Source organism: Ziziphus jujuba, chromosome 5 (assembly GCF_031755915.1).
Source record: "Ziziphus jujuba cultivar Dongzao chromosome 5, ASM3175591v1".
Lineage (NCBI taxonomy): Eukaryota > Viridiplantae > Streptophyta > Magnoliopsida > Rosales > Rhamnaceae > Ziziphus > Ziziphus jujuba.
The window spans coordinates 20,594,947-20,622,313 of record NC_083383.1 but is presented as its reverse complement, the minus strand read 5'-3'; the positions used below and the strand labels follow the sequence as shown (position 1 = coordinate 20,622,313).

The following is a 27,367-nucleotide window of genomic DNA, read 5'->3' as shown; positions in this document are numbered from 1 at the left end:
TATTTTATCAATATAGCCAACATTGAGTACATTTTCTATTTCAGGAAATATTTATTTTATTGGAAATCCTCCTGTCAGAATAACTATACCTTAATGTAAAAGAACAAAAAAAGAAAAAACTTTAAATATTTATTTTATTATATTCATAATAAATTTGGATTTAGATGGATAATCATATAATAAAACCATGTAAATCAATGTAAAATCTAATTTTTAACCGAAAAATTTTAATTAAAAAATACCATATATAAAGGCCTAAATATTTGAATTTAATCTAATATTGTAACCAACGATGAATATGAGTAAGTATTCGTTTTTTTCTTTTCTTTTCCCCTTTGTGTGTGTGTGTGTGTGTGTGTTGAGAATATGAGCAAGTATTCTTGTTCATAATCGTTTATTTTTAGAACTATCTATTCCTTTTAAACTAGGAATAGTCGTCTAGGATACCAAATGGTACTTGAGTGTAACTTTTTTTTAATAATACCTAGGCCTTTAACCTTATAGCACATATATGGAAAAAAAAAAAAAAAAAAAAAAAAGGGAAAAAAAAAAAAGGAACATTATTAAAATTATGGTGAATTTCAACTATTTTCCTGAGGTTCGATGAATATATACTTACTTGTTTGAAAATTAATCATTATCACTTAGCACTCTGGGTTGATTTCTAACTATGTTGATTTCATTTTATCCTTTATTTCACATAACAAAATCTATTAATTTAGAAAATGTCATTTACCAATCTTTTCTATTTATAGAGTCAGCCATTACATACATGCAATGTCAAGTGAATGATATCTTGTAACATGCAATATTACACAATAAATTATAGAGTAACAATTTTATATTTTCTTTAACACGTAAAAGTGTAAAATAGATACTTCGTTCTTTGGAGTGCTTAGTGATAAAAATCAAATTCAAGAGTGCTAAGTGATGATTTTGTAAACTTGCGAAGTCTAACTGATATTTTTCAAACTTCTAAGACTAAGTGATGATCTTTTTGAAATCTCAAAAAGTTAATTGTATTTTCAATAAATTTCAGAAAGGTTGAAGAAATTTTTCCGTAAAATTATAATGTCAAGGCTTACCCTTTTTTTGGGAAAGGATATCAAGCTAACTTATGTTAATGGATATTGATTCTCATTTGAATAAACTCTTTGCTGGTGTCCTGCAAAATGTAATTGGACGAGTGTGTAGCTAGGCTACATGGTCTAGGAATAAGTCGTTGTATATATAATAAAATAAATTTGATATTTTAGAAATTCTTTATAATAAAAAAGATTGTGATTTAAATAGTATAGAAGATTGTGATATTCCGTCTATTATAAATGAGAAAGTAGTTCATACGAGAATAATTTTCTATACATAATACTTTATTTTCAAATTCTTATAATTTGTTAGATACAAAAAAACTTAATATACATATAAATCTACATGTTACTAGTTTAAGTTTTTTGGATCAATATTAATTTATCATGGTATTAGAGCACAAAATCCAAGAAATCTATATTCAAATCCCACCATCATCATATAAAATGCATAATAAACCACATTTTATCTAGGTTTGAATCCCACCATGGTCATATATATAATAAACCTATATTCTACTAGCTATCCTACCATCTTTATATACATAATAAGAGCATCTTCAGTGGTTTTTTCTATTGGAGTTTATATGTTATTGATTTTGAAAAGTGTTTATACTTATATGACATTTTTTCTATTTAATAGATAATGTTTTAAATAATTTCTCTCCAATGGATTTGTTTAAAATGTTTTGAAATGCTAATACGTAATTTTTTATTTTAAAATTATATCTAATTAAAAAAAAATCAAAAACCCATGCAGGAGTTATTTTTCTTTTAACAAAAATCAATAAAAATAAATAAAATACTGACTCAGCCTGTCTAACAGAGTTTCCATAAGGAGACAATATCCTTCACATCTTCTATTTTTTTTATTACCACATCAGCTTGATAGAACTAATGCACAAAACCATTAAAGAAGATTTTTTTTTAAAACGTTATCTATTTATCTAATGTAACAAAATATTTTTAAATAGACAGAGAGTTATTGGAGATACTCTAAACTCACATCCTAGCTTATCCATATCCATTTTTGGGATCATCCATATCCATTTTTAGGATCAATGTGAATTTATCATAATCTATATGTAATAATGTTAAATCACTGAAATAGAGTCACTTATCATTCATTCACAGGTTTGTTTAGCCCTATTTTGCTTATATTAAATTTTCAATTAATAACATATTAATGCATCATTCGAGTAACAAATTGATGCCTTCTAACATTATATATATACATATATATATATATATATATTAGTAGATTTGATAGTATTGTCTTGATTTCGGTATTTTTTTTTTATTGGGTCAATTGTTTTCGGTATCCTTTGATCTCCAGTAACAATACCTTTTGTTTCTCATAGAAAGTCAAAATTTCATTAATAGATTAATGTACCTATGTCTTAATGCATTAACTAGTCAAGATAACCCTTATTCTAACCAGTGGATTTTGTCATTACAAACATAAAGCTTAATGAGTCAAAAAATGTGCAACTTTGTTACTCTCTTTAGGAATATAACTCACTGTCTTATGCAAATGGTCAATCATTACATTTTCAACTTCCTCGAGTAATGCTACGATTTTATTGTAAATGGACTAAGTGTTTGATATTGGATTTGATAGTCATAAGGTCACCCGACTCATTTCTCAAGACAGTTCCAAGACCCATTCATCCATTTTTAAAGCTTCATCAACATTCAAAAAACTTGTAAAACAAAAAAAAATTATATGTATTTGGACAACACCATCCTATTTTTCGCTCCACTTGGTGAATTAGATGCTTACAATTTGCCTTTTTTAAACTCTTCATAACACTGTTCAGCGGCCTCAATTATTTGCTTCGTTTGACATATATATCAACCTTTATTGAAATAATATTGCTTTTGTCCCAAAAGTGAAGTGACAAAAGTGCTTCTTCCCTTTGGGGGGTGTGTATGTGTGTGTGTGTGTTTTTTTTTTTTAAAAAATAAATTTTGGATAAATGAAAAAGTGCTTCTCCTTATTATACATTTGAAGCTTGGATTCAAATCTGTTTACTAGAAAAAGCCAAAAATAAAAAATAAAAAATAAAAAAATAAATAAAGATTTTAACTCAAATTAAGTATAAGTATTATACTGTTGAAGTTTAAAAGTATATTAAAAATGCATTAACATAATTCCAAATTGTATAGACACGCATCACTCTCCTTTTGAAGTTTGAAACCATGTAGACATACATTAACATTACTCTAAATTAAATTATCAATAATATTAGTGGCTTTTTTTTTTTTTTTTTTTTTTTTGGGTTTCTGTTTGGGTAATGATATTAGCTGCTTGTTAATAGCCTCTCCTATGAGCAATGATCATTCTATTATATGTATGTTTTAATTATATTGTGGTCCATACCACGTGTATTACAAAATTTTAGTACTCCATTGCGCAAACAATATGTCTCAAAATTCAAAATGGTACTGTTTTGGTTATATCGACGATAGGACAAATAAGTAAACCATCAAATTAAATACATTTTTTTTTTTTTTATCATTCAATGTTTATTGACCAATCCGAAAATAATTCAAATCAAATTAGGTATGACCATCGGAGGGATGAAAACCATTCACTTCATAAAACATTAAAATCTCAACCCCCCAAAAAAAAAAAAAAATGAAAAAGAAAAATTCGAACATTCAAAACGCGGCACGATATGATTTGCCAAGAAATCCTCACTTCACTGTAATTCGCTGGACAATGGAGAAAGTCAAAGTAATTTTCTTTTGTAATTGTTATAAAATTTTATCGCATGGTGGTGAAAAAACCGTGATAAAGATTTGACCCGGTGGAGTGTAGAAGCAGCAAAGAACCACTATGGTGGCCAAATGACAATAATGCCCTCCTATTGTGAAAATTTCCTTTTTGGAAGTTCAAACTGTACCTCTTGTCCCGCTCTCACGCTCCTCTCTCTCTCTCTCTCTCCCACCCTCTTATATCAACAAAATGCACACACTCTCGCAGTGTCAGTCTCTCTTTCTTTCTCTCACTCTGAAAGCGTTTTAGTTTTTTTTTTTTTTTTTTTTTTTTTGGGGGAATTATTTTCTGTGGAGCTGTTGATATCTAGAGCTCTCTAGACCGCCATTGAAGGTCTTGGAGCTCCCACTAACAGAGTAAGCTCAGCTCTCTCTATCAAGTACTCACTCTGTTTTTGAACCACACTTTTTCTTCTACGCTTTTGGCATTATCAAATTTTTGTTTTTGGTACATACAACGCTGCTGCAGATTCTGATAGAATACTATGGGCGTTTTTCGAGTTTCGCTACATGGATCTGCAATGCGGGCTCTTTTTGTTTTTTTTTTTTTAAAATTTTTTTTTGTTCCAACATTTTTTTTGAACTGATTTTATATATATTTTTGTATATATGATAATGTTTTCCTTTTTGCTTTCCTTGGGTAGCAATCTGGACTTTGATTGTGTGTATTTGTGATTTTGTTTTGTTTTGTCTTCACAAAGCGTTGGTCGTGTCGTTGTTTTCGTCTTTATGGTTTGATTCGTCGGAAATAATTACTTGGGGAAACATTTAGAGGATTAGGATTTAGGGGTTTGGATTTTAAGTCAATTTCCCACTACTTGCTATTTGGTGACTGGGAAATGTGTCCAACGATGAGGAAAAGACAATTCTGTATTTTCTTTTTCCATTTGAAGGGGATTCAAGATGATAGCAACATCGCCGTTTAAAGGGGACCTTTTTTGGGCAAAGTTTAGGAAAAAAAAAAAAAAAAAAAAAACCTTTGGTTTTTTCAGCTGCAAATAAGAAGGCAAATGCAGTGATGAGACAATTAAATCTGAATTTTAATGGGAACCTTTTTAATTTATAGTTTCAGGAGAAATGTAATCTTCCATAAGTATGCTTGCTTTTCCATGGTTTTTCCACAGTTTTTATGATAGATTAAAACTGGTTGAACATGGAAATATAATTTTGCATCAAAAGTAAAAATAGAATTTTTTACTTTGAATTTTCAAACCTGTAATGGGCTGGACTTGTCTAATTTTTTTGGGCAAGCTCACTTACATTTGATTCTGTACAATTGTTAGCTTTACTTGTGGAAATTTAGACAGCCGTTTAGGTTCGTACAAGTATCTATACTCTCCTTGAAATATTGTGATTCTTGAAAAAGTGGCTAGTGTGAGGCTACTTTTCCTGTAGCCTTCTGATGATGTTGCGGTAGGTGGTGGCTTTCCTTCTTGGATTAGTTGCCACGAAAGACACAGTAGGTGTTAAATTTTGTGTGTAAATCTAGACAAGTTTCAACATGGTTTGAAATTTAAATTTACTCCTAGTAGTTTTAAAACGTACTGTTTTTGTGTTTAATATTTGATTCTACATCTAAGGGCATTACGTTTGTCAAATTCTTCCTAGAGTCCCTTCATTTGTAATTTGAAATTGAATGGATCGTCACAGTGCAGGTCCAATGATGAAGATTTCAATCTAATTCGGTCATTGCTCTTTTGTGGGGCATGCAAATATGAATAAAGAAAATACACATGCTGCCAGCTCTAAAGAGCCTTCTGTCCGAATAACACGAGCTAGGGCTAAAGACTTGGGTGCATCAGGTGGGATTCTTCCCTCTTTAAAACCTTCCTTTAAACAAAACAGCAAGCGTGTACTTCGAGAAAGTTCCAAAAGACCTGCATCAGATGAGAATAAAGCTTCTGCAAATGCCACTGCTGGCTTTCAGCATAAGCGAAGGGCAGTACTCAAGGATGTTACAAATATATCTTGTGAAAATTCAAATGTGGAAGACATTTGTGCATCTGAAATCCAGGTACCTATATTCAATTTTTAGAATGTAACCTTATTTCAACTTCTTAACTTTACTTGTCTAAGAATATTGGACTTTTCAAGAAAAATCCACTACGCTTGGAAAAAAAGTGTGGTTGAACCCTGCATCTTTTGTTTGTTCATTAATAAAGTCCAATACATCTCTACAACAAGTTCAAATGTCTAGCCACACTTATTGAACAATTTGAACATGGTTTCTGATGGTATTGCTCCTGCAGCTTGCTAAAAGAGGTCCTGCTAAAAAGAATACAAAAATGGTCTCAAATGTCCCAGAAGGATTTCTACCTGTTCAAGATGATGCAAAGTCGAAGTTAGCCGAGGAACTATCCAGAATAAGGGTGGCAGAATCAGAAGAGTTCATAATGCCATTAAAATTAGAAGAAAATAAGCCAATACCACAGTGTAGACAATATGATGTAGCGGATTTGATGATTCCAGTTCAGACTTCTGCAAAACCTGCTGGTAATGCCCCTATAAAAGGTCTCTATTCTATTTTAAGTCTAAGGATGCAACAGCACAAAATAATATTGTTAAATTGACTGGATGCTCACAATTGAAATTTCCTCTACTTCAAAAGAATTTTACCTATAATGCTTCTTAGGATGATAGTTTTTAACTTAAATTATTTTTGCTATGACTATGCTTGGGTATGACCAGAATCCAGACAACAACATTTCCTTCTGTGTGACTAACGTTTCCTTAATTTATAAGTATATGAAGAAATTTAGTTCATGTTGGTCATATATGCCTCATTGCTATCCGCTTCTAGCTATAAGCCATGCCTGTCGCTTGTTTGGATGGTGCCTGAATGGTTTGCAGATCAATCTCTGCATTTAACACCTAAGGTTCTCATTTTGATAAAGAGTGGCAACAGCTGCTTATAGATTACAAGAATCATGAGGTTGTTAACTCAAGTTCACGCTCCTAGAAAATTTTAAAGATGTATCTTCCCACTTTATGTATTCTTTACGTAGTAAGAGCTAGTGGTTGTGGTTTTTTAGGTTCTTAATTAGGAATTGAGCTCTTATATTGAGTAGAATGGATTCCTTATGATACTCTGCTGCAATTGCTCACAATATGAAAGACAGATTAAGGTCGACGCTATTACTCAGGGCTTAGTATGAAAGTTGTCCACAGAAATTTGAAGAAAATCGTCCACGTTTCATTATCAGTTTTGGAGTTTTATTCATTTGTCAATAATATTTTTGATTTGTTTAGCTTTAAGAGTGTGTGAGGATTGGCTTTTCTATAACATTGTAAAGTTACATTTTATATATACTTCAAGGCAACTGATGTTTTAGCACTAAAGAAATTCCTCAAGCGACGGTAAAAATGTCCACTTGTTAGTCAAAGGAATAATCTCTAAACAAGCTTTTCATCTAACTTTATATTTGCATATGCTTAATGCTGTTTTAATTGGATTGCACAGAAGAAGATATTGTTTGTGAGATACCAGCAGCCTCAAAAGGTGTGGACATTGTGGATATCGATTCAAACTTGAAGGATCCTCAAGCATGCAGTTTGTATGCCGCTGATATATACAATAATATACGCATTACAGAGGTTTGTGTTGAAGCCATTAGTATTTGTTATTTTTTGCAATTAGTATTCATTCAAATAATATTTGCATGTTTTTAAGTATTGTTGCACTAAAAGAATCTTGACCAACTGATTCCTCCTTATTTTGGGAAAATGATTATTGACTTACTACAATAATACAATATTGTTTCACTGCGCTACAATCCTTCTTAAATTGAGGCAGAATATTATTCAAATAATCCTTGAAAAACAAACAAGTGCAGTTAACATTTACTGTCTGTAATCAAAATAAAGTTGATGCTAACTTGATGTGGGAACTTTTCTTCTCAGATAGGGCGAAGACCATCTACTGATTATATGGAAATGTTGCAGCAAGATATCACTCCAAGCATGCGAGGAATTCTGATTGATTGGCTTGTTGAGGTTAGTACTATTATACTTGCATAACCTACGGTGCTAAAATACTGTGATCGTATAGTATCCTAGCTGAAGACTCCCATAGTTTTGTTGGTTCTAAGATAGAATGATGGTATTTGCTACAAATAAGATTCATTCCTTAACTAATAGGAACATAGAAGAATCTTCTTATTTTAGTAAAGATGCCATTATCAATATCTGATTATTTTATTCACACACACAAAAAAAAAAAAAAAAAAAGACTATTTTATCTTTTGTTAAACTGCATCATATTATTGGGATTTTATGTTTGGCTAGTTATTGACTAATTATTGTCATTACTACCCAAAGGAAGAAATAACAATTTTATTTGATTTTTAATTTATTGGTTAATTTCGAATTTGCAACTTAGTCATTCAGTTCCTTGATTGTCTATGGTATTTTGGGATTGATGATGCAATGCATATGACCATTAGTTTTGCTTTAAGGCGTGGTCCTGATTTGCTTTTCATTTAATCTTGTAGTTGGATATTGACCTAAATTACCGCTTAGTAACTTGTTTTATCTATTCTGATTTTGGTATAAAGGCATCTTAACTTGAATACGAGTGTTAAAGGACGTCTCAATTTTTATTTTATTTTATTCTATTTTATTTTATATTTTTATCATTTTGAGTATGTGCAATACTTGAGTGGAATGGTGAATGGACTTGAGCGGAATGATGAATGGGTTTGTCACTAATAATCTTGTATCCTTTTGCAGGTTTCTGAAGAATATAAGTTGGTTCCAGATACACTTTACCTCACAGTGAATCTAATTGATCGATTTCTCTCTCATAATTATATTGAGAAGCAAAGACTCCAACTTCTTGGCGTTACTTGCATGCTAATTGCCTCGTAAGTTATATATTTAATGGTAGTTCTATTGGACAGAGATAATTTTTCCTTTTTCATACTTGTTAAGTTACCATTAGTACTAAAAACTTAAGCTAATACGAAATTCCCAATTGTGTATATCAAGGAAACACAACAGACATGTTAACATTCTCCCTCAAGTATAAGATAAATGACAAGGAAAAAATTAGGTCTTACACTCCCACTTAATGACTCAATTGTCTGTCCATTCAATATCGGACAGAGAATGTCTCCTGCGTGTGTAGATCAATAAGAATTATTATTATTATTTCGGTTAGGGACTGGCAGTTTTGGAATACAAAACCCGGTAGACAATTAGTTTTTCATACCATATTAAGGTTTAAGGGTTCTAAAAAACTTGAGTCAGTGGGATGGTGATTGTCATTCCCCTGTCCTATACCAGCCATATATGCATGATTAATTATTTATTCAATATATAATATAAATTTGTATAATATATATAAATTTTAATTTATTTAAATAATACATTGAAACATATATGATACCATATTTGGTGTCTATTATATTATGTAATATATTTGTATTAGAAGTTTCTTTTTATATTAATAAAATTTGGTACCAGCAACATTGGATGTCTTCTCTATCTGAGATATCTTCATAATAGAGAGGAGCCTAATTTGTGCTTTTTTTCTGTTAACTTGAAGGAAGTATGAAGAAATATGTGCACCACGAGTAGAAGAATTTTGCTTCATCACCGACAATACCTACTCAAGAGAAGAGGTGTGCTCCTGGTCTTGGCTACTTAATTGATTTCTGTCATCTACAAGTACATTGCTCCTCTGGATGTTGCATTTTGTTTTCAAACTTTTTATAGTTCGAAGAAGGAAAAAAATATGATTATTTTACATTAGGGATGACGTTGCTACAACATGATTAGCTTATAAATTATGAGGTGGTTCAATTCTGAGGCTAGCCTCAAGGTCTGAGTAATATAACAAATTTCACTTTCAAAGTCAAAGCAAGCCTAGAAAACTTGTTTTAAGTTGCAGAAATTAAAGGTCACCACCCTACTTCTATTCACCTATCATTCCAAAAGAATGCTTGAATTTTCCTTTATCCATTAGTTATATATTCTAATTTTATGAAGTTTATCGACTGAATCAAGGTACTTAAAATGGAGAGTGGAGTTTTAAACTTCTTGCACTTTCAGTTATCTGTTCCAACCACAAAAACATTTCTAAGGTAATATATTTACAATATCCTTTAAAAAACATTGTTAACGAAATGTTTATCCAAACTTCATGCCTTAACTGACATTTGGTTTTACAGGAGATTCATTCAAGCTGCACAAGCTTTTTATAAGGTATTATATATGGCATTTGTTGTCTTTGGTTTCACCTGTAAGAATCGATTCAATGTACAAGAAAACTTAATTACCACTTGAGGCATTGTTGTACAGGCTCCTTGTGTGGAACTGGAATTCTTGGCAAATTATTTAGCAGAGTTGACTCTTGTCGAATACAGCTTCCTAAGATTCCTACCTTCACTAATAGCTGCCTCTGCTGTATTTCTTGCTAGATGGACACTCAGTCAGTCAGACCACCCATGGGTAAATTTGTGCCTTTCTAGTTCCGTTCGAAGGTTCTTTTTCTCCATTATGTTTAGAACAATTTTCTGAAACATTTTCATGTTTGCTTGCAGAATTCTACGTTAGAGCACTATACAAATTACAAGGCATCAGATCTGAAAACTACAGTTGTTGCACTGGAAGATTTGCAACTGAATCCAAATGGCTGCGCTCTTAATGCTATACGCGATAAGTATAGACAACAAAAGGTTTTTCCCAGTTTTCTACATTTTTTTTACCTTCTTGCAAGAGATCTATTTTGGTACGATGGGAGTGTACCCTTTAACCTTTATCGAAAATATTATGGTCCATTACAGCTCTTGTTTATGTCAAGCTAACTGAACCAACAAAATGATGCAGCTATCTGATGACTAAATAATTAGCAGCGTTCTGATTTTTTTTTTTTTTTTTTTTTTTCCCTGACAGTTCAAATGTGTAGCGACTTTGACCTCAATAGAACCGGTTGGATCGCTTTTCTAAAGATCAAAAGTAGCAATTCTTCTGTAAGAGGTTAATCAAGAAATTAATCATCTGTAACAGGCTCTCTTCAGTCCAGAACTTATCTGATCTCCAATTATGAAAAGCTTTACCTGTTAATTCTAACTTAATTGTCTGTTTGTTATTTGTTGTATGCAACATCCGTTCTGGTGCTACGTCCTCTGTAACCTAATTATTTAGAGCATGACACATTGAAGACAGTTAAGTTTATATGCCCTGAGGCAGAATAATTTCTTATAGCAGCTAGGATTATGTGGGCTGGTTCTGAGTTTGCAACAGGAATGTTGCTGCTTGAGATTATTTTTGTATCCATTAACATAGGAAAGAAAAAATAGAAAAAAATAAAAAAATAAAAAAAGAAGTTTTCATGTCTAAGCCTTCTATTTTCTCTCTCTCTCTCTTTTAAATTATAATAATTATTATTATTATTATTTTTTCTGTTTGTTAAAGCTACCATGCAAACTGATTGTTCCTTGAACAAAATGTAGGCAACAAAGATTGTACACACACACACATATATACATATACATATATATATATATATATATATATATATATATCTTTAGTTTATATTATAAGCGAGAAGTGATAAGGAATTTTGTTCCATTTTTACTGTTTAAAATGGTTTAAAAAGGACTCTTTTGCATTTTAATTTTGGTTTTCATGTTTTTTATTTATTTTAATTAAATTCATAATTAAAAAAAACCATTTAAAAGTCCAAAACTACCCTTTTTATAAAAGTCATTTAAAACGTTCGGATCCTTCTGAAATTACACAAATAACCTTTTAATTTGGCCTTCAATGACGCAAAGAAAATGTTAAAATTGCTTGATTTGACCTATCAGTGGCACCCACCACATAAGATAGCAAAAAAAAAGTTTTATTTATTTTTTTATTTTTTCCATAAAGAAAGTAATAAGTAATAATTTATTTATCTCTATTATCTAAATTCTGATATTGTAAACGCTTTCATTATTTTTTTTATGAAATTGATATTTCACTATTAGAATTGTATTGATCAAAATCAACTTTTGTTTTGGTAAATTAAAAAAAATTGTTTCTTAATTTTGATTTTATTCATCTATAATTTTAGCAATATAATTTTAAAAATTAAATGTAATGCCTATGTGTGTCAACAAATTAATATTTTGAAATCAAATTTTTGATTCTCATCTTTAACCCAATATAAAATTTTTAAAATAATCATTTTCATTATCTGTATATGTGTGTGTTAATGGGAGTTTTACAAAAATTATGACATATTATTTGTTGAAAATTATGTTGATTAATCAATACTAATAAATAGAAAGTATTTTGTTTTATCTTGTGGATCAAATATTTTAACATCCACATAAAGTAATTATTTTTATTTTTGGAGGTGTGAATATGTATATTCACATATATATAAGATTAACACTATTACACATCAACACACATGCAAGACACGTGGGCAAAACCTAGTACATATTGATGTCCTCAGGACTTTTCGATTAAACTCTTCTCATGGGTCGATGAGCAAGAAAAAGCTCATTGATGAAGTTCAAGATCGGGAGCCCAATGCCGAGGCAAGCTAGCTAGCGCATGAGATAAAATGTATTTTCAAGCTGCCCATGCGAAATAAAAGCAAGGGGAAAGTTGGGATTGACACACCTTTACATGGGAAAAAAAGATGTCAAAATAGTGTGTAAGGAAAATAGAGGAGAAAGACCTAGAAAAGTTAACTTCACTTGGTAAGGAGTTAGGGAAGTGATGTGTCACGATCTCCTAACAGATACTTGGGTATAAATAGAAAGCCAAGTTGGAGATTGAGACAGATGAGGGAACTTTAGGAAAAAAAAAAAAAAAATGCATTTCTTCATATTGTTTAGCCACAAAAAAGGGAGTGGTAATTGTCCTAGTGCCATTTCTAAAATAATGCATGAGAATACCCATTGTTTTCCTTATGCAACGCATTACCCTTAAGAAATAAACCACATGGATATTGCCCATTAACATTTGGCATTATCATTACAATTCCCAAACCACACAACGGGCTCTTTCTTGCATTTCATTATTTCTAAACCGCCCAAGCAAGCCACTTTTTGAATTTGCTAACAGAAGCATCATCATATGTGTCCCACATAACCTGACAATGACCCAACTATTGAAAAGATGTGAGCAAAGAGGTTGTAGCCGAATCACCGTTGCTGCACTAAAAATGTAGGTCAGTGTCCTAGCCATTGATAAAAATATCGATATCGACGGAAATATCGAAGGTATAATTTTAATGAAATATCTATTCCGATGGAAATTTCGATAAAATTATGAAAACTGTACATATTTAACTTAGAATATAAATTTTTACATATGAGATATTTAATATGGTAAAATAATATAAAAAAATAAAATAATTAGAATACAATGATAGTAAACTAGTTCATAAATATTAAAAATTATTGTAAATAAAGAAAATATAGTGTTTATTAGCATCAAAATATAGAAAATTTGATAAATAATATTAAGATGCATGAAATTCTCAAATATAATTTATAAAACATAATCAATATTAAAAAAAACTTCTTAGTGCTTCAAATTGATAATCATATCCAAATGTTTGGCGCATATAACAATAGACATTTCAATTTATCACAACAAAGAAAATTTTCATGTAATTGTGGATATGCCAAATATATATCTCTCTATCAATTCCATCCAACTCTTCAAGTGGAGAGTAATATGGACTTTTTGGAGAAGTATAGTATTTTGGTTTGAGACATGAGATAACTAAAGACATCAATGCTGTAATCATTATGAGGATTATATGATCCCATTTGACCAATTGGATACAGAGTTGGAATTTTAGAATTTTTATTTGAAAACTAACTTGTGTATTTAAACTCATTGTATCCAAAGAGTTAGAAAGATAATCTTCCTAAAGTTAATTTATCATGGAAATTCTATAGTGCTTTCTTGAACCAGTGCCTGCTGTTCAAGCCCTATAGTTAAAATCTTGTGTGACATGTATGCATTGATCTTCACCAATTAATGAGCTTAATGATTGTTGGCTCGGTTCTTAATAATATGTTCCACTCCCATCTCTACCTATATTATATTCTCCTATTCTATCGCTACCATTACCATTACCTTCATTACCATCATCATCATCATCATCATCATTATCATCATTAACATCAACAACATCATCGTCATCTTCATCCTCATACTTATTTTGTTGAGAATAAGCGCTACCAAATGTTTCTAAGCTAGGATTAAATTACCTAGTTAAAGGCTTTGTTACTACTTCAAATGAATTATTAGCCTTACTCTTATAACTTATAACTTCTTCAATAATAATATTGTCAACATTTATCCCTACTTGTAAGGTATGTATTGCAACTTGAGGATCTGGATTGCTTTCACCATCATTTAAGTGTGAATTCATTATCCATTGTATAATAGGATTATCTTCATCTTAACTAGGGTCAAGTCTTATTTCAAAAAGATCTAAATAATTTGAATCTGATTGTGGTTGATTTGCTAATTCCACATCACAAATCCGCAATTTCATATTATAGTAGCAAAAAACTAGTTTGTGAAAATTTTCATATATGAGCTCATTTCGTTATTTTATATGTATTAAAGTAAATGTACTTTAATTATGCTTACATGCAAATGATGATACAGCTTACGACAAAATATGCATTGCTAGTTTTCTATTGGAGTGCTATTCCCATACACTGTCCACCATTTAACTATATATTTCAACATTATAAATCAAAATACATTAAAGTCTAACAAAACTTTAAATACTCAGCATATGATTTTTATATAACTATCAATATATGTACTAAAATGTATATATTAGGTACCATTTTTACCTGGTTTACAGTTGTTGCGTGATTGCTAAATCCTTTTTATGCATCTCTGAAGCATATTATGTACGTAATTACAAAAAACATTATTAAGAATTTTACTAATATGTTAGTTTGATTAAAAAAAAAAAATCTTACTTCATTTTCAAATTGAGATATATGAGCTGAATTTGGATCTAATACTACAAAAACATCATGAACAGCTTGTCTAAGCTCTGGATCAATGTCAATCCCTTCTGTATATTGGAACCGTGGGTTGAGAAAGTATGCTATCAAAATTTTTAAAAATTAAAGATAGTATATAAATTATTTGATAAAATAAAAATTGATATCAGTTATTGGCATCAAGCTACCAGCCATATGGAGGGGATGAGCAAGTGTATGGTCCCATCGAACATTTTGATGCCCATAATCCATTGAGTTCTTCTTTAGTTATTGATTGAATCTTTCATTTTTTGAAAACAATCATATAATAGTGGTATCATAGATATGAACTTAGTGTCAACAATTTGCAGAACAGTATACAATGGTTCATATATGTTAGAAATATTGGCAACCAAGCACCCCAAATTTTATCGAGGTTGACATATTGTGCATCCTAAATTTTTTTTTTTTGGCATTTTGCACCCCAAACTTCCTTTTTACTTGCCCTGTTGGTTCTTCTGTTAAAAATGCATAATGGAATGATCAAGTGCCTCACACGTGCTTTTCAAACGAGGGTAGATCAGGTCATTTTACAATTTTTAGGCTTTGTTTGGAGTTCAGGAAATGTGAAGGAAAAAACTAAGGGAAAAAAAAGCTTCGATCCAATGCTAAAATAGAGTTTTGCTTTCCTAAAATATCAATTAGATAGAGGGGACAAACAAAGAGAGATACAAAGAAAGAAAGAGTACAAAAAAAAAAAAAGAACAGAGACTAAGAAAGAGGAGAGAGAGAGAAAGACAGACAAAGAGATTTATAGAGAAACAGAGAGTACGTAAAAAAAAAAAAAAAAAAGAGGACGGAGAAAGAGAAGAGATAGAGAGTTACAGAGAAAGAGAGAGTACACCAAAAAAAAAAAAGAAGAGAGAGAAAGAGACAGAGAGAGTTACAGAGAAAGAGAGAGTACACCAAAAAAAGAGAGGAAAATACATAGAAAGAGGAGAGAGAGAAGTTCATTCCCTTGCAACTTTGTAATTGTTGGTTCTACTGAGAGTGGTGGTTTGGAAGAAGAAGAAAAAAAAAAGAAAAAGAAAGGGGTTTTGGATTTGAAAGAGCACGTGAGATGTGAAAAAGGTGAGGAATGAAAGAGAATAGACATGGACATGGAAGGAAGAAGAAGAAGAAGAAGAAGAAGAAGAAGGAGAAGGGGTTTCGATGAAGAAATTTCTCAAATGAAACCCTAATTTCTAAATTGAGAACAGTGAAATTATCTGATCTACTATCGTTTGGTGAGCACGTGTGAGGCACCTGATCATTACTTTATATGTATTTTTAATAGAAGAACCAACGATGTAAGTAAAAAGAAAGTTTGGAGTGTAAAATGATAGAAAAAAAAAAGTTTAGAGTGCAATGTGTCAACAGTGATAAAGTTTCTCTACTTCTTTTCCCACTTTTGTTCAACTCAATTAGAGAATACTTTTTTTTTTTTTCAAGAGACTATTTAAAGTAATGTGATTCGTTGCAAATCTTGTTTTTCCCGGTCTCGCTATGTCTCCTTTATATATATATATATATAGATATATGTCTTAGAAAGTAACTAATTATGATTATAAATATAATTAGTTATCATTCTTGCACTTTGAATGGCCCTTGCAATACTCTTGTGCTTTCCTATATCTTTAAGTATAAGATTAATATAGTATGTAGTATATGGTATCCAGTACAAGTTGTACTTTTGCATAAACTTTTTTATAGTCTTTACAAATACAAAATCATTATCTATGACTATTTGTACAAGATTGTTTTTGCCTACTTCATAGATAACATTCTCCAAAAGCTCTTATATGTATTTATGGTCTTTGATTTTATCTAAGGCATCAACTGACTTAAAAAACACTAATAACCCTTTACAATAATGCATAAAATTCAATATATACAATTTACTTGATCCTATACATCCATCATACATAATTGTACAACCATATGCCTTCCATTTTTCTTTGAACTTTTCAATAAAATTTTGCATATCTTTATACTCCATATCTAGATTTTTTTTTTTTTAATTTCATATGAAGAAAGAATTTCAACTCTCACGCCTGTTTGTTAAGCACTAATTATCATGTTCTTAAAATGGTGAGATTTTTCCCTTGTAGGAGGAACATTATCATAAATAAGGAACTTTACTACTAATTTTCTGAGCGTTTCTCCAATAGCACCTTTCATCAATTCATCTTTTATATATATATATATATATATATATATATTTTTGTTTTACACCAAATGACTTATATAATGAAGACAGCTGGAGGAAAATCTTGAAATTGTTGTCTATGAGTGGTCTCCTTTACCCTTTTTGTGCGACAAATCGAGAATGTGATTTAAGTTCTACATTCTCTTAAAGATTCTGATCTTTGTCCTCTTGGGTAAAAAAAATTTGCTTTTTTGTTCTTTTTCCCTATCTGTCTTATTTAGTTGCACATACTGCAGCTCAATATGAGTCTCGTTTATCAAATGCAAATCAGTTGAATATATACATACATCTTCATCATCATCATAACTACATCAAAATAAAGCTAAATTATGTTGCAACTTATGATGAATATATTCTTCCATCGCCTTTTTTTTTTTTTTTTTTCAATTTTTCACATTCTTTCTTCCTTAAAGGATTATAAATTTCTTTCTTCACTTTTGGAGGACATTGGAGCATTTTTTTTTTTACATTATTCTTTGAATCAGAATACGATAAATGATACTTTAATCTGGTGATTCCACCATTTTTCATTTTATGGTTGCAATATTTGCAAATTGTATCATATATTTGTTATCTTCGATTGGAATATAATATGACCAAGCTGAATCTACTCTTCCACTATCACTTTCCACTTTTTCCCTTAATAACCATTAATGACTATTAAGTAGGTTTCTCATAATAATAATAATAATAATAATTTATAAAACTAACATTTGACAATAATGATGAGTTCAATAAAAAACAACAGTTAGGAACTGCTCACATAACAATAATAATAATGATTAATATTAAAAAATATCCAAGTTAACATAATATTATGACCATCCAAGTTAAGCACCACATTCCTACTATCAATAATTATCTACAGAATCATCCAAATATTAATAGAGATTTAAAAAAAATCCTAAAAACATATCCAAAAGGCTTACATTTTTATAATCATAAAAATTAGTCTTAATGAGTATCATATAGTCCATAATAGAATCATTGTAGAGTCATATGCTTAAACCTCTCAATATATTTAGACATATATGATAGTAATTGGTTTTAATTAGATTTTTATATCTTATAGAATCCATTATATGATGTAACTTCTGTTTGACCTAAATGAGATAAAAAAATATTTATTTACCTTTTATAAAATTTATACCATTCATTCAGTACATAGATGTTAAAATATTAAAATTAATAATTACATAATATATTACTCTGTAATGCAAAATTAATTCTATGCTCTATACCTTATACATTTAATTAATTCTATACTATATAAGTAAGTAAACTTTATGCATTACTTAATATTAAAACAGTTACCTTTGAAAGTCAAGAAACTGTGTAGAGGTAAAACTTTGGGCTACTTGAAGATGATTGCTTTCTAGTTTGAATCTATCAAAAGTTCTCCTTTTTAGGAACATAAAAAGTGGAAAAAAATAATAATAGTAAAAGAATGTTGAAGACTAATTACCTTCATTGAAAACAAAGCCTCCATCATGTTCTATTTTTTTTAAAACTTTCAAAGTCAGTCTCTCTCCATAGTCCTTTCCTTCTTCAATTCTTACTCTACTTTGTTTTTTCTCACTTTCTCCAAAACCATTCAAACTAATGCCAATTTCCCCAATCCTCAGAATCCCAACTACTCATCCACATTTTCCTCCTCTTCCTTCTCCAACCTCCCTTCACCATCATCCATGGAAGCCACCATGCCATCCCAAATTCACAATTGGAGGAAATATTTGTTTAAGAAGGCTCAAAGTGTTTTTTTTCTTTTTTTTGAGACTAAAGGAAACTTTTTTTTTAAAAAAAAAAAAAAAGGATTTAAGGAACTTGAATGTTGAGATGGGTTTAAGGGATATGAATAGATAAAAATGAGAGGCTTGTAATAGAGGTTGAACTTTGAACTTTGAAGAGAAGGGAAGTCTATTATCAATTATAAAAGGCAAAATCTGATGAATTATTATGGTTCATGTGAAAGCTTGTAAAAGACATGGTATATATATTTACGTCAAGCTACACAATTTTATGCTTAGGGAGGGAGGATTCAAAACTTCATAGTAGGATTGTTAATAAGTAATGTCTTAATGGGTATCATGTTTTTAATGTTGTACACTAAATTCTCATATTAATATAAATAAATAAATATTTTAAATGAGAATTAATTCTCATACTAATGGATATTTTCACTTTTATGTTCAAATATTCTTGCTTTAAAAAAAAAAGGCACATATAGTCTTGCTTTTGATCCCAATATTTCAACATCAAATGCAAGATTCATGTCTTTTATGCTAGATTTCCCTTCTTTCAATGGTTTTTTCTTTGTTCTTTTCTTCTTTAGTTATGTGAAAAAAAATTTCATGTGAATAAAGCCCAAATTTGTAATCCAATCATGGTGAGAGTTTGCTAAATTGGAAAAATCTAATGAATAAAAATAAGAAAATCCAACTTATTCTATTAGCACAGATATAAATACATGGTAGAAAAAGGGGATCAATCTAGACCATCAATGGATCGTTTACTTTGAGTCAGTGATAATACTCCCTAAGCTCTAAATTGACAACTACTATGAGTCTGTATTAATACTCTAGAAGCTCCAATTTAACAAAAAGTCAATAACCCATTGATTTAGATTAGTATTGTACCTATTATTTCTTTTCATGGACTTAAATCAATTAGAAGAAATAATGAAATAGAAGCATAGGCAAACCGATAACTTAATTTGCATCAACAACTGAAACTTCCTCAACATTTCCACAAACATCCATACAAAAACCATCATTTCTATCAACAACATCTGACAACGTTGACACTTGTCAATAATATTGACATTTTCATGACAACCCAAACGAATATTTTTTCCTTATCGATGTTGAGGTTGGGTGAAATCCAATATTGTCACCGAAATTTTGGCGATATCATGATATTTTGTTCATTGGTCTTCTCCCCACATCAAAGCACTATAGCAACAAATGTTGCAGATGACCATTTAAATTGATACACTACTATATGCTTTTACACTGGAAAACAACCATGCAAATAAGAGCAGTTTGCACTCACCATCTTGCATCCACACCTCCCTCCTAGATACCCGCGACATTGATTACCAGAATCATGACTACCATTATAACTAGGCACCCCACGATAAAAACTTGCCTAGCACTTGATACGAACCTAGGACGACCTGCTCCTAAACCCGTATTATATTAGCCCAGATCTAATCATGTTCAAGTTTTAATGGTCACCTTGACCCTTAACCAACCTATGATTAGAAACCTTGGTATATAATGAAGACGCCACAATAGGTGACGGAAGTCCTATTGATAAGTCAAACTAAAACATTCACTCTCTAATGGTGTTTTAGGTGTTCAAAAGAACAAAGAGAACTCAATCTCACAAATAATTTTCTGTATAAAATTCAAGCTTAATTCTTATTGAAAAATAAGCCTTTAAATAGGCTACAAAGTCACGAAATAAAACCCTAAAAATCTAAGGTGAAAAATCTGACCAACATTAGGAAACATAATCATGGTAGCCGAATCTCACTACTTTCCTAAGTCTAATTTTTAATTAATTAATTCCTTTATTTTGGAAATAGGAATTAATTAATTTACAAAAGTATCAACTTTCCTAAACAATGAAAATAAAATAACATATTAACTTTCCTAAATCAATTTGTCCAACCAATAAATAAATAAAAACAAGGAAAAAACAAGAAAGTCAATCGTAAATTAGGTAACAAGTTGACTTTGACATCTAGGCTGAACTATGTCTTCAACCGAGCTAACTCATGATTGATGTCTGAACTAAGTTATGCCTGGTGTCCGAAGTCCGAAGTCCGAGGTCAGATGCCCGATGTATAGGTGTCTGATATAAAATATCTGATGTATGGGTATCCGATATAAAATGTCCGATGTATGGGTGTCTGATGTAAAATGTCCGATGTATCAGCCTCCACCACTTGGATGCTTAAAACAGGTCTTTTATCTTCAGGTATAGACAAGCCATTTTAAGAATGAATTACTTCCTGGATAAAGGCAACAAGATTATCCTTAAATCTCTTAGCTTGAGCCCTAGTGATCGGTCCGATCTCCATCCGTATCGGATCAGTATCCCAGCGAGTTGTCGGTTGTGCGAGCTCGGGAGGATTGGCATCATTCCCCTCCTCTTGAAAAGGATTTGCCCTCAAATCAAAGTCATCACTTGCAGCAAAAGGAGACAAATCAGCAACATTGAATGTAGCACTAACATTATACTCACCTAGTAATTCAAGTTGTAAGCATTGTCATTTATCCGCTCTAAAACTTGAAAAGGTCCATTGCCTCTCGGCAACAATTTTTCTTACCGCTGTTTGAGAAACCTCTCCTTCCTTAAGTGTAACCAAACCCAATCTCCATTTTCAAAAACAACCTATTTTTGGCCTTGGTTAACATTCCTTGCATATTACTCGGTCCTCCTCTCAATATTTGTATTAGTTTTTTCATGAATCTGCTTAACAAAATCATCTTTTTGTTTCCCATCTAGATTAGCACATTCACTTAAAGGTAAAGTTGTTAGATCTAATGGAGTCAACAGATTAAAATTATAAAAAATTTCAAAAGGAGTAAATATAGTTGCTGAATGCAAAGACCTATTATAAGCAAATTCAACATGTGGCAAACAATCCTCCCAAGTTCTCAAATTTTGACTAATTAATGCTCTCAAGAATGCAGACAAAGTTATATTCACTACTTCGGTTTGTCCATCAGTTTGTGGATGACAAGTAGTTGAAAATAAAGGCGTAGTACCTAACTTAGTCCACAATGTTTTCCAAAAATAACTTAAAAACTTAGCATCCCTATCCGAAACAATAGTTCTAGGCATTCCATGTAACCTCACAATTTCTTTGAAAAATAAATTAGCTACGTTAGATGCATCATCAGTTTTATTACATGTAATAAAATGTGCCCTCTTAGAAAATCTATCTACAACAACAAAAATTGAATTCTTACTTGTCCTTGACCTAGGCAAACCAAGAATAAAATCCATAGATAAATCTACCCAAGGATGTGAAGGAATCGGCAAAGGTTGGTACAATCTGTGCGGCTTCAATGTGGACTTAGTCTTTCAGCATTTCAAACACCTTTCACATATTTTCTCAACATCTCTCTTCATATTAGGCCAATAAAAATGTTCTTATAGCAAGGATAAAGTTTTAAAAACACCAAAATATCCCATTAAACCACCCCCATGACCTTCCCGAACTAATAACTCCCTAATGCTACAATTAGGCACACAAAGTTTGTTTTCCTTAAATAAATATCTCTCGAATATGTAAAATTTATTAAATCCATGTTTCAAATAGGTTCTAAATATTTCTCTAAAGTCACTATCATGCTCATAAAGTTCATTTAATTGTTCAAAACCAAGCAATCTAGAATCTAAGGTAGAAAAGAAAACATACCTTTGGGATTATGCATCAGCAACCACATTTTCCTTACCTTTCTTGTAGTGGATCACATATGGAAAAGTTTCAATAAATTCAATCCACTTGGCATGCCTTCGGTTGAGCTTTCCTTGGCCTTTAATGTACTTCAAAGATTCATAATCCATATGAATCACAAATTCTTTTGGCATGAGATAATGCTGCCACGTTTGCAAAGTCCTCACCAAAGCATACATCTCCTTGTCATATGTCAGGTAGTTTAGTGCAGCTCCATTTAATTTCTCACTAAAGTAGGCTATGGGCCTTCCTTCTTGCACTAATACAGCTCCAATACCTACACCCGAAGCATCACATTCAATTTCAAAAATCTTAGAAAAATTTGGCAAAACTAATAAAGGTGCATTACATAATTTTTCTTTCAAAAAATTAAAAGAATTTTCTTGTACTTCCTCCCATTTAAAGCCAACATTCTTCTTTACAACTTCATTCAAAGGTGTTGCGATGGTGCTAAAGTCCTTGACAAATCTTCGATAAAAACTTGTCAAACCATGAAAGCTCCTCACTTGGATGATAGATATTGGTGTCGGCCACTCCTTGATTGCTTGAACTTTAGATTGGTCAACTTTAATTCCTGCAACACTTACTACAAATCATAGAAAAACAAGCTCATCTTTGCAAAAGTCACACTTTTTTATGTTAGCAAACAACTTTTCTTTCCTAAGAACATTTAAAACTTGCCTAAGATGGTCTACATGTTCATCTAAGTTTTGGCTATACACTAAAATGTCGTCAAAGTACGCAACCACAAATTTGCCAATAAATGGACACATAACGTGATTCATAAGCCTCATAAAAGTACTAGGTGTATTAGTTAAACCAAAAGGCATGACTAACCATTCATATAGCCCATATTTAGTTTTAAATGCAGTTTTTCATTTATCATCCTCTTTCATCCTAATTTGATAGTATCCACTCCTAAGATCAATTTTAGTGAACATGCAAGCACCATACAATTCATCAAGCATATCATCTAATCTAGGAATTGGATTCCTCTATTTGATGGTGATATTATTTATAGCCCGACAATCAACACACATTCTCCAAGAACCATCTTTTTTAGGCACTAATAAAACAGGAACAGCACATAGACTCATACTCTCATGAATATAGCCTTTATCAAGTAAACCACTTACCTGTTTTTGTAGTTCCTTTATTTCTTCGAGATTGCTCCTATACGCAGGTCTATTTGGTATGGCAGCCCCTGGAACAAAGTTAATTTGATGATCAATCCCTTTAATTGGTGGTAATTCTTTTGGAATTTCATTTGGAAAGACTGTTTATTTGCCAAGTCAGAACCCAAACCCTAATTATGGTTTAAGAGTCCAACAACAAAGTTTCTTAGTGGCTAAGTAATAGATATTATTAAATTTATTTTTGTATTTATTTATTTATTGGGATATTAGGTAGCATTTCTAATTTTTTAAAGCTAGATATTATCAAAGATATTATTTTTATTTCTATAAATTAGGAGAAAAAAGATGGAACAATAGTTCCATTTAAGGGTTTGTATTTTCAAATTTAAGGGGCATCAGTCTACATACTACCTCCATCATCTGTTCATGTTACTAACTAGCTACTATTTCTCTCTTTGATGCCGCCACCATCATTTTTCCACCATAAAAGTAGTTTATTTGAAGCTTGGAAGATCCAAAAGATATTAAAAAAAAAAAAAAAGGCATTAAAGCATGATTAAGCTAAGAGTGATAAAACCTCCGAGACATATATTGTCGTTGTTTAATATCTTCAATTTCTACCTTTTTATATTCTTGATTCTATCTAGTATTGTGGATTTTGTACACAAACAAAACTTTCAATTATTCAATTTAATTGGTATTTCTTTTATTTTGCTTATTTTATATTTAATAATATATATATTTTTTTTGTTTTGTTTTTGTTTTGAGGTGATAATTCAATTTGTTATGCAACAAGGATTTAAAGTTCTTTAGTACAACATTTTGATCCTGAGATTTCTAGCCCCTTACTTTTGTATTTTTGAATCTCACAATGGAATCTTACTAACCAAGACGATCCTATTGGTGAGGCAAACGACACTTATGCGGGATCTCAATGTAGAGTTTTATACTTCTTGATATAGAAAGGACTTCCTATGCTTAAGTTGTTGCAATCATTGGAGCACCTCACTTCAAAGAAAGACAATTTCTAATATAATGATTGGATCTAAACAAGACAAACTAATTAAAATTAACTCTCTTTTGTGGGTTCAGTATTTGGTTACTCACCATAAACATTTTATTTTTCATATACTTATGAGTAGAAATTTGATAATAATATCCATATGGTTTGCACTTGATACAATATTTTATGTACATGGTTATTTATGCTTTTAACTTATTTAATTATTTATACTAAAGTGGTTTTATATGTTGATTTTTTTATTGGATATCAAATTTTATTCAATAAACCTTTGGGAGTATGAATATTGATTATGTGAAAGAATTTTCAAATGGGGAACTTTTCAAAGAGCGAAAGTGTAACGTCTTTTGAGGCAAGAATTTCAAATATAAATTGCAGTATTTTCTTATATTATTTAGTCCACTCATTTAGATATCATCATTTCACATTTTATCTTTTTAAATTCATTTTCCTAGTCTTGAGTGTTAACTAGCAACTCCCCCTTGCACATTGTGTCCCTTGCTATGATCCGCAATAGTAGCATTCAGTATTTTTTTTTTCTTATTTCTTTTATCTCACTTGTATTATTCGTTCAGCTTGTATTGATTTTAATTTTGTAAACTCTCGTAGATTGTTCTTATGCACACTGACTATAATTGTAGTAAGATTTGGTTACTAGTAGTATTACTTTTATGTTTGGGTATGAATTATGCAGTGAATGTTGACCAATGAATAGTATTTTAGACATCGAGTCTCTATTTTAGATATTTCTGAAATGAGTTTATATCCGAAAATGTTTGAGTTATCCACACTTTAGATGGGGATTCTGCCAAACACTCCATAGGATTGTTCCATGGGACTTTTCCTAAATACAACCACCTAGGATTCTTTAAGGGACTCTTAAGATGAGTCCTGTCAAATTTTAACTTGACAAATATATATATATATATATATATATATATAGATATGGTATAACTTTCCATAGCTTCCCTTGATGTATCTGATCAAAGGCTATATATACAAGTCATAAAGTTTTAGCACCAAAGCATGCACAATGTGTGATCTAATATTTTCACGTGGACATTTTAAAATTATGAAGCATTGTTTGAAGCATACAATTTTAAGTTAGGAGTTGTTTGATAATATAGTTAAGTTTTAGTTTCTAGTTTTTTTTTTTAACCTAATTGTTTATTATTTACTTATATGTTAGTTAATGATAGTTATAGTTTGTTAGACATCTTAAACAACTACAAACTTAAAAGAGAAAAACAAAAACAAAAACCATCACAATTTGAAGTTAAACAACTACAAACTTGAAAGAGAAAAACAAAAACAAAATGGTGAAGTTGTATTCAATTTGTTGTTATTATTATTATTTTTTTCTTTTTCAACTTTGTTGTTAACTTAGATGTCTAACAACTCTAACTATCAATAACTAATATTTAATATAAGAAAATTACAATAATTAGGTAAAAAAGTTTAAAATCAACCATGTTATCAAACAATCCTTTCATAATCATTTTTTATTGGGGAAAAAACAAATTTGTCGGTAATATTTTGAGTTTTATAAATGTCAACCTAATAATATGTCAAATAAAATTTCTACTTGGAGCTTTGCTATGATATATATTAAATATGCACCATAGAAAAATTATACAACCTTGACAATCTAGGATTGAGATTGAATTATATCCATTGATAAGGTTGGAAAAACAAGATAATTTTAAGAGAAGTTCTTTTCACAATTCTAAAAGAACTTTATACAATATCATTTTTTACACATTACCATTTAAATATATAAAAAATATAAAATAACTTTATATTCTAATACCTAAAATATCCATAATTTCATAGACTCTTTAATTAAGCCAAAAAAAATCCATTTTTTTCATAAATTGTTTACAAATCAAACACAACTTTAGCACAACTCTTTACAATATTTTTGGATGAAACTAATAGTCATGGAAATTCTACAAAATTTTCTTTCCGATTATAATATATTTGGGCAATGGAAAGATATATTTATTAATGTTCAGTCTAAAAATTATGAATATCTCTAAAGATGTTTGGTAGTATACTTGAAAATACATTTGAAACGTTCAGTCACATATTTCTTAACATAGTTGAAATGTTCATATTTGAAAATATTTAATCGCATACTTATGAATGCATTTGAGATATTCAGTCGCATATTTATAAACACATTTACATATTCATATATAAAAATATTCGATAGCATATTTTTAAATAAATTTAAGATATTCAATCATATATTTTTTGACATATTTGAAATATTTAATCTTATACTTCTGAACACAAATTTATTTAATTAGTAAATATCCTCAATGATAATTTTAAATAGGAATAAAAATATAAATTTATAATAAAACGAAAAAAGTTTGTTTGATGGTACAATTAAAAATTCTCATTCTCTTAATTCTACAAATCAAATGGAATTCATAAAAGAAAAAAAAAATGCAAAATAGGCATTTGTTCCACATCGCGTGAAAAATTTTTAGAAAAAACTTTCTTTGAGTAAAGAAAAAGAAAATGTTATGTATTGATTGTTCATTACATCTACTATAAATAATTGTTTTTCATTTTCCATATAGTGAAAAGAAATGCGTGAAGTTATGAAAATATAGTCAAACCACAAAACTCATGTGCCAAAGGCAAAGCACAT

At 30.3% G+C, this 27,367-nt stretch overlaps 1 protein-coding gene across 5 annotated transcripts; it reads left to right on the top strand.

Moving 5' to 3' along the window:
- Positions 1-4,068: 4,068 nt before the first annotated feature.
- On the top strand, positions 4,069-11,207 carry LOC107421350 (cyclin-A2-1). Of its 5 annotated transcripts, none has more exons than XM_025074527.3 (12): positions 4,069-4,223; positions 5,517-5,880; positions 6,116-6,359; positions 7,327-7,460; positions 7,767-7,859; positions 8,595-8,728; positions 9,412-9,487; positions 9,873-9,949; positions 10,037-10,070; positions 10,167-10,316; positions 10,409-10,543; positions 10,761-11,207. In XM_025074527.3, the coding sequence occupies exons 2-12, from the start codon at positions 5,581-5,583 to the stop codon at positions 10,812-10,814; spliced, it is 1,431 nt and encodes a 476-aa protein (XP_024930295.2). In that variant the 5' UTR covers positions 4,069-4,223; positions 5,517-5,580; the 3' UTR covers positions 10,815-11,207. The 5 variants fall into 5 exon arrangements, with proteins under 5 accessions (XP_024930295.2, XP_024930290.2, XP_024930291.2 ...); XM_025074522.3 differs by having other exon boundaries at positions 6,116-6,377; XM_025074523.3 differs by having other exon boundaries at positions 4,072-4,223; positions 5,522-5,880; positions 6,116-6,377.
- Positions 11,208-27,367: the final 16,160 nt, after the last annotated feature.

Excerpts from the sequence above, each read along its gene's own strand:
- LOC107421350 (XM_025074522.3), top strand. The coding sequence starts at position 5,581 with ATGAATAAAGAAAATACACATGCTGCCAGCTCTAAAGAGCCTTCTGTC. Across the intron at positions 7,461-7,766 it reads ATAATATACGCATTACAGAG|ATAGGGCGAAGACCATCTAC; the intron begins GTTTGTGTTGAA and ends TTTTCTTCTCAG. Across the intron at positions 9,950-10,036 it reads ACCACAAAAACATTTCTAAG|GAGATTCATTCAAGCTGCAC; the intron begins GTAATATATTTA and ends TTGGTTTTACAG.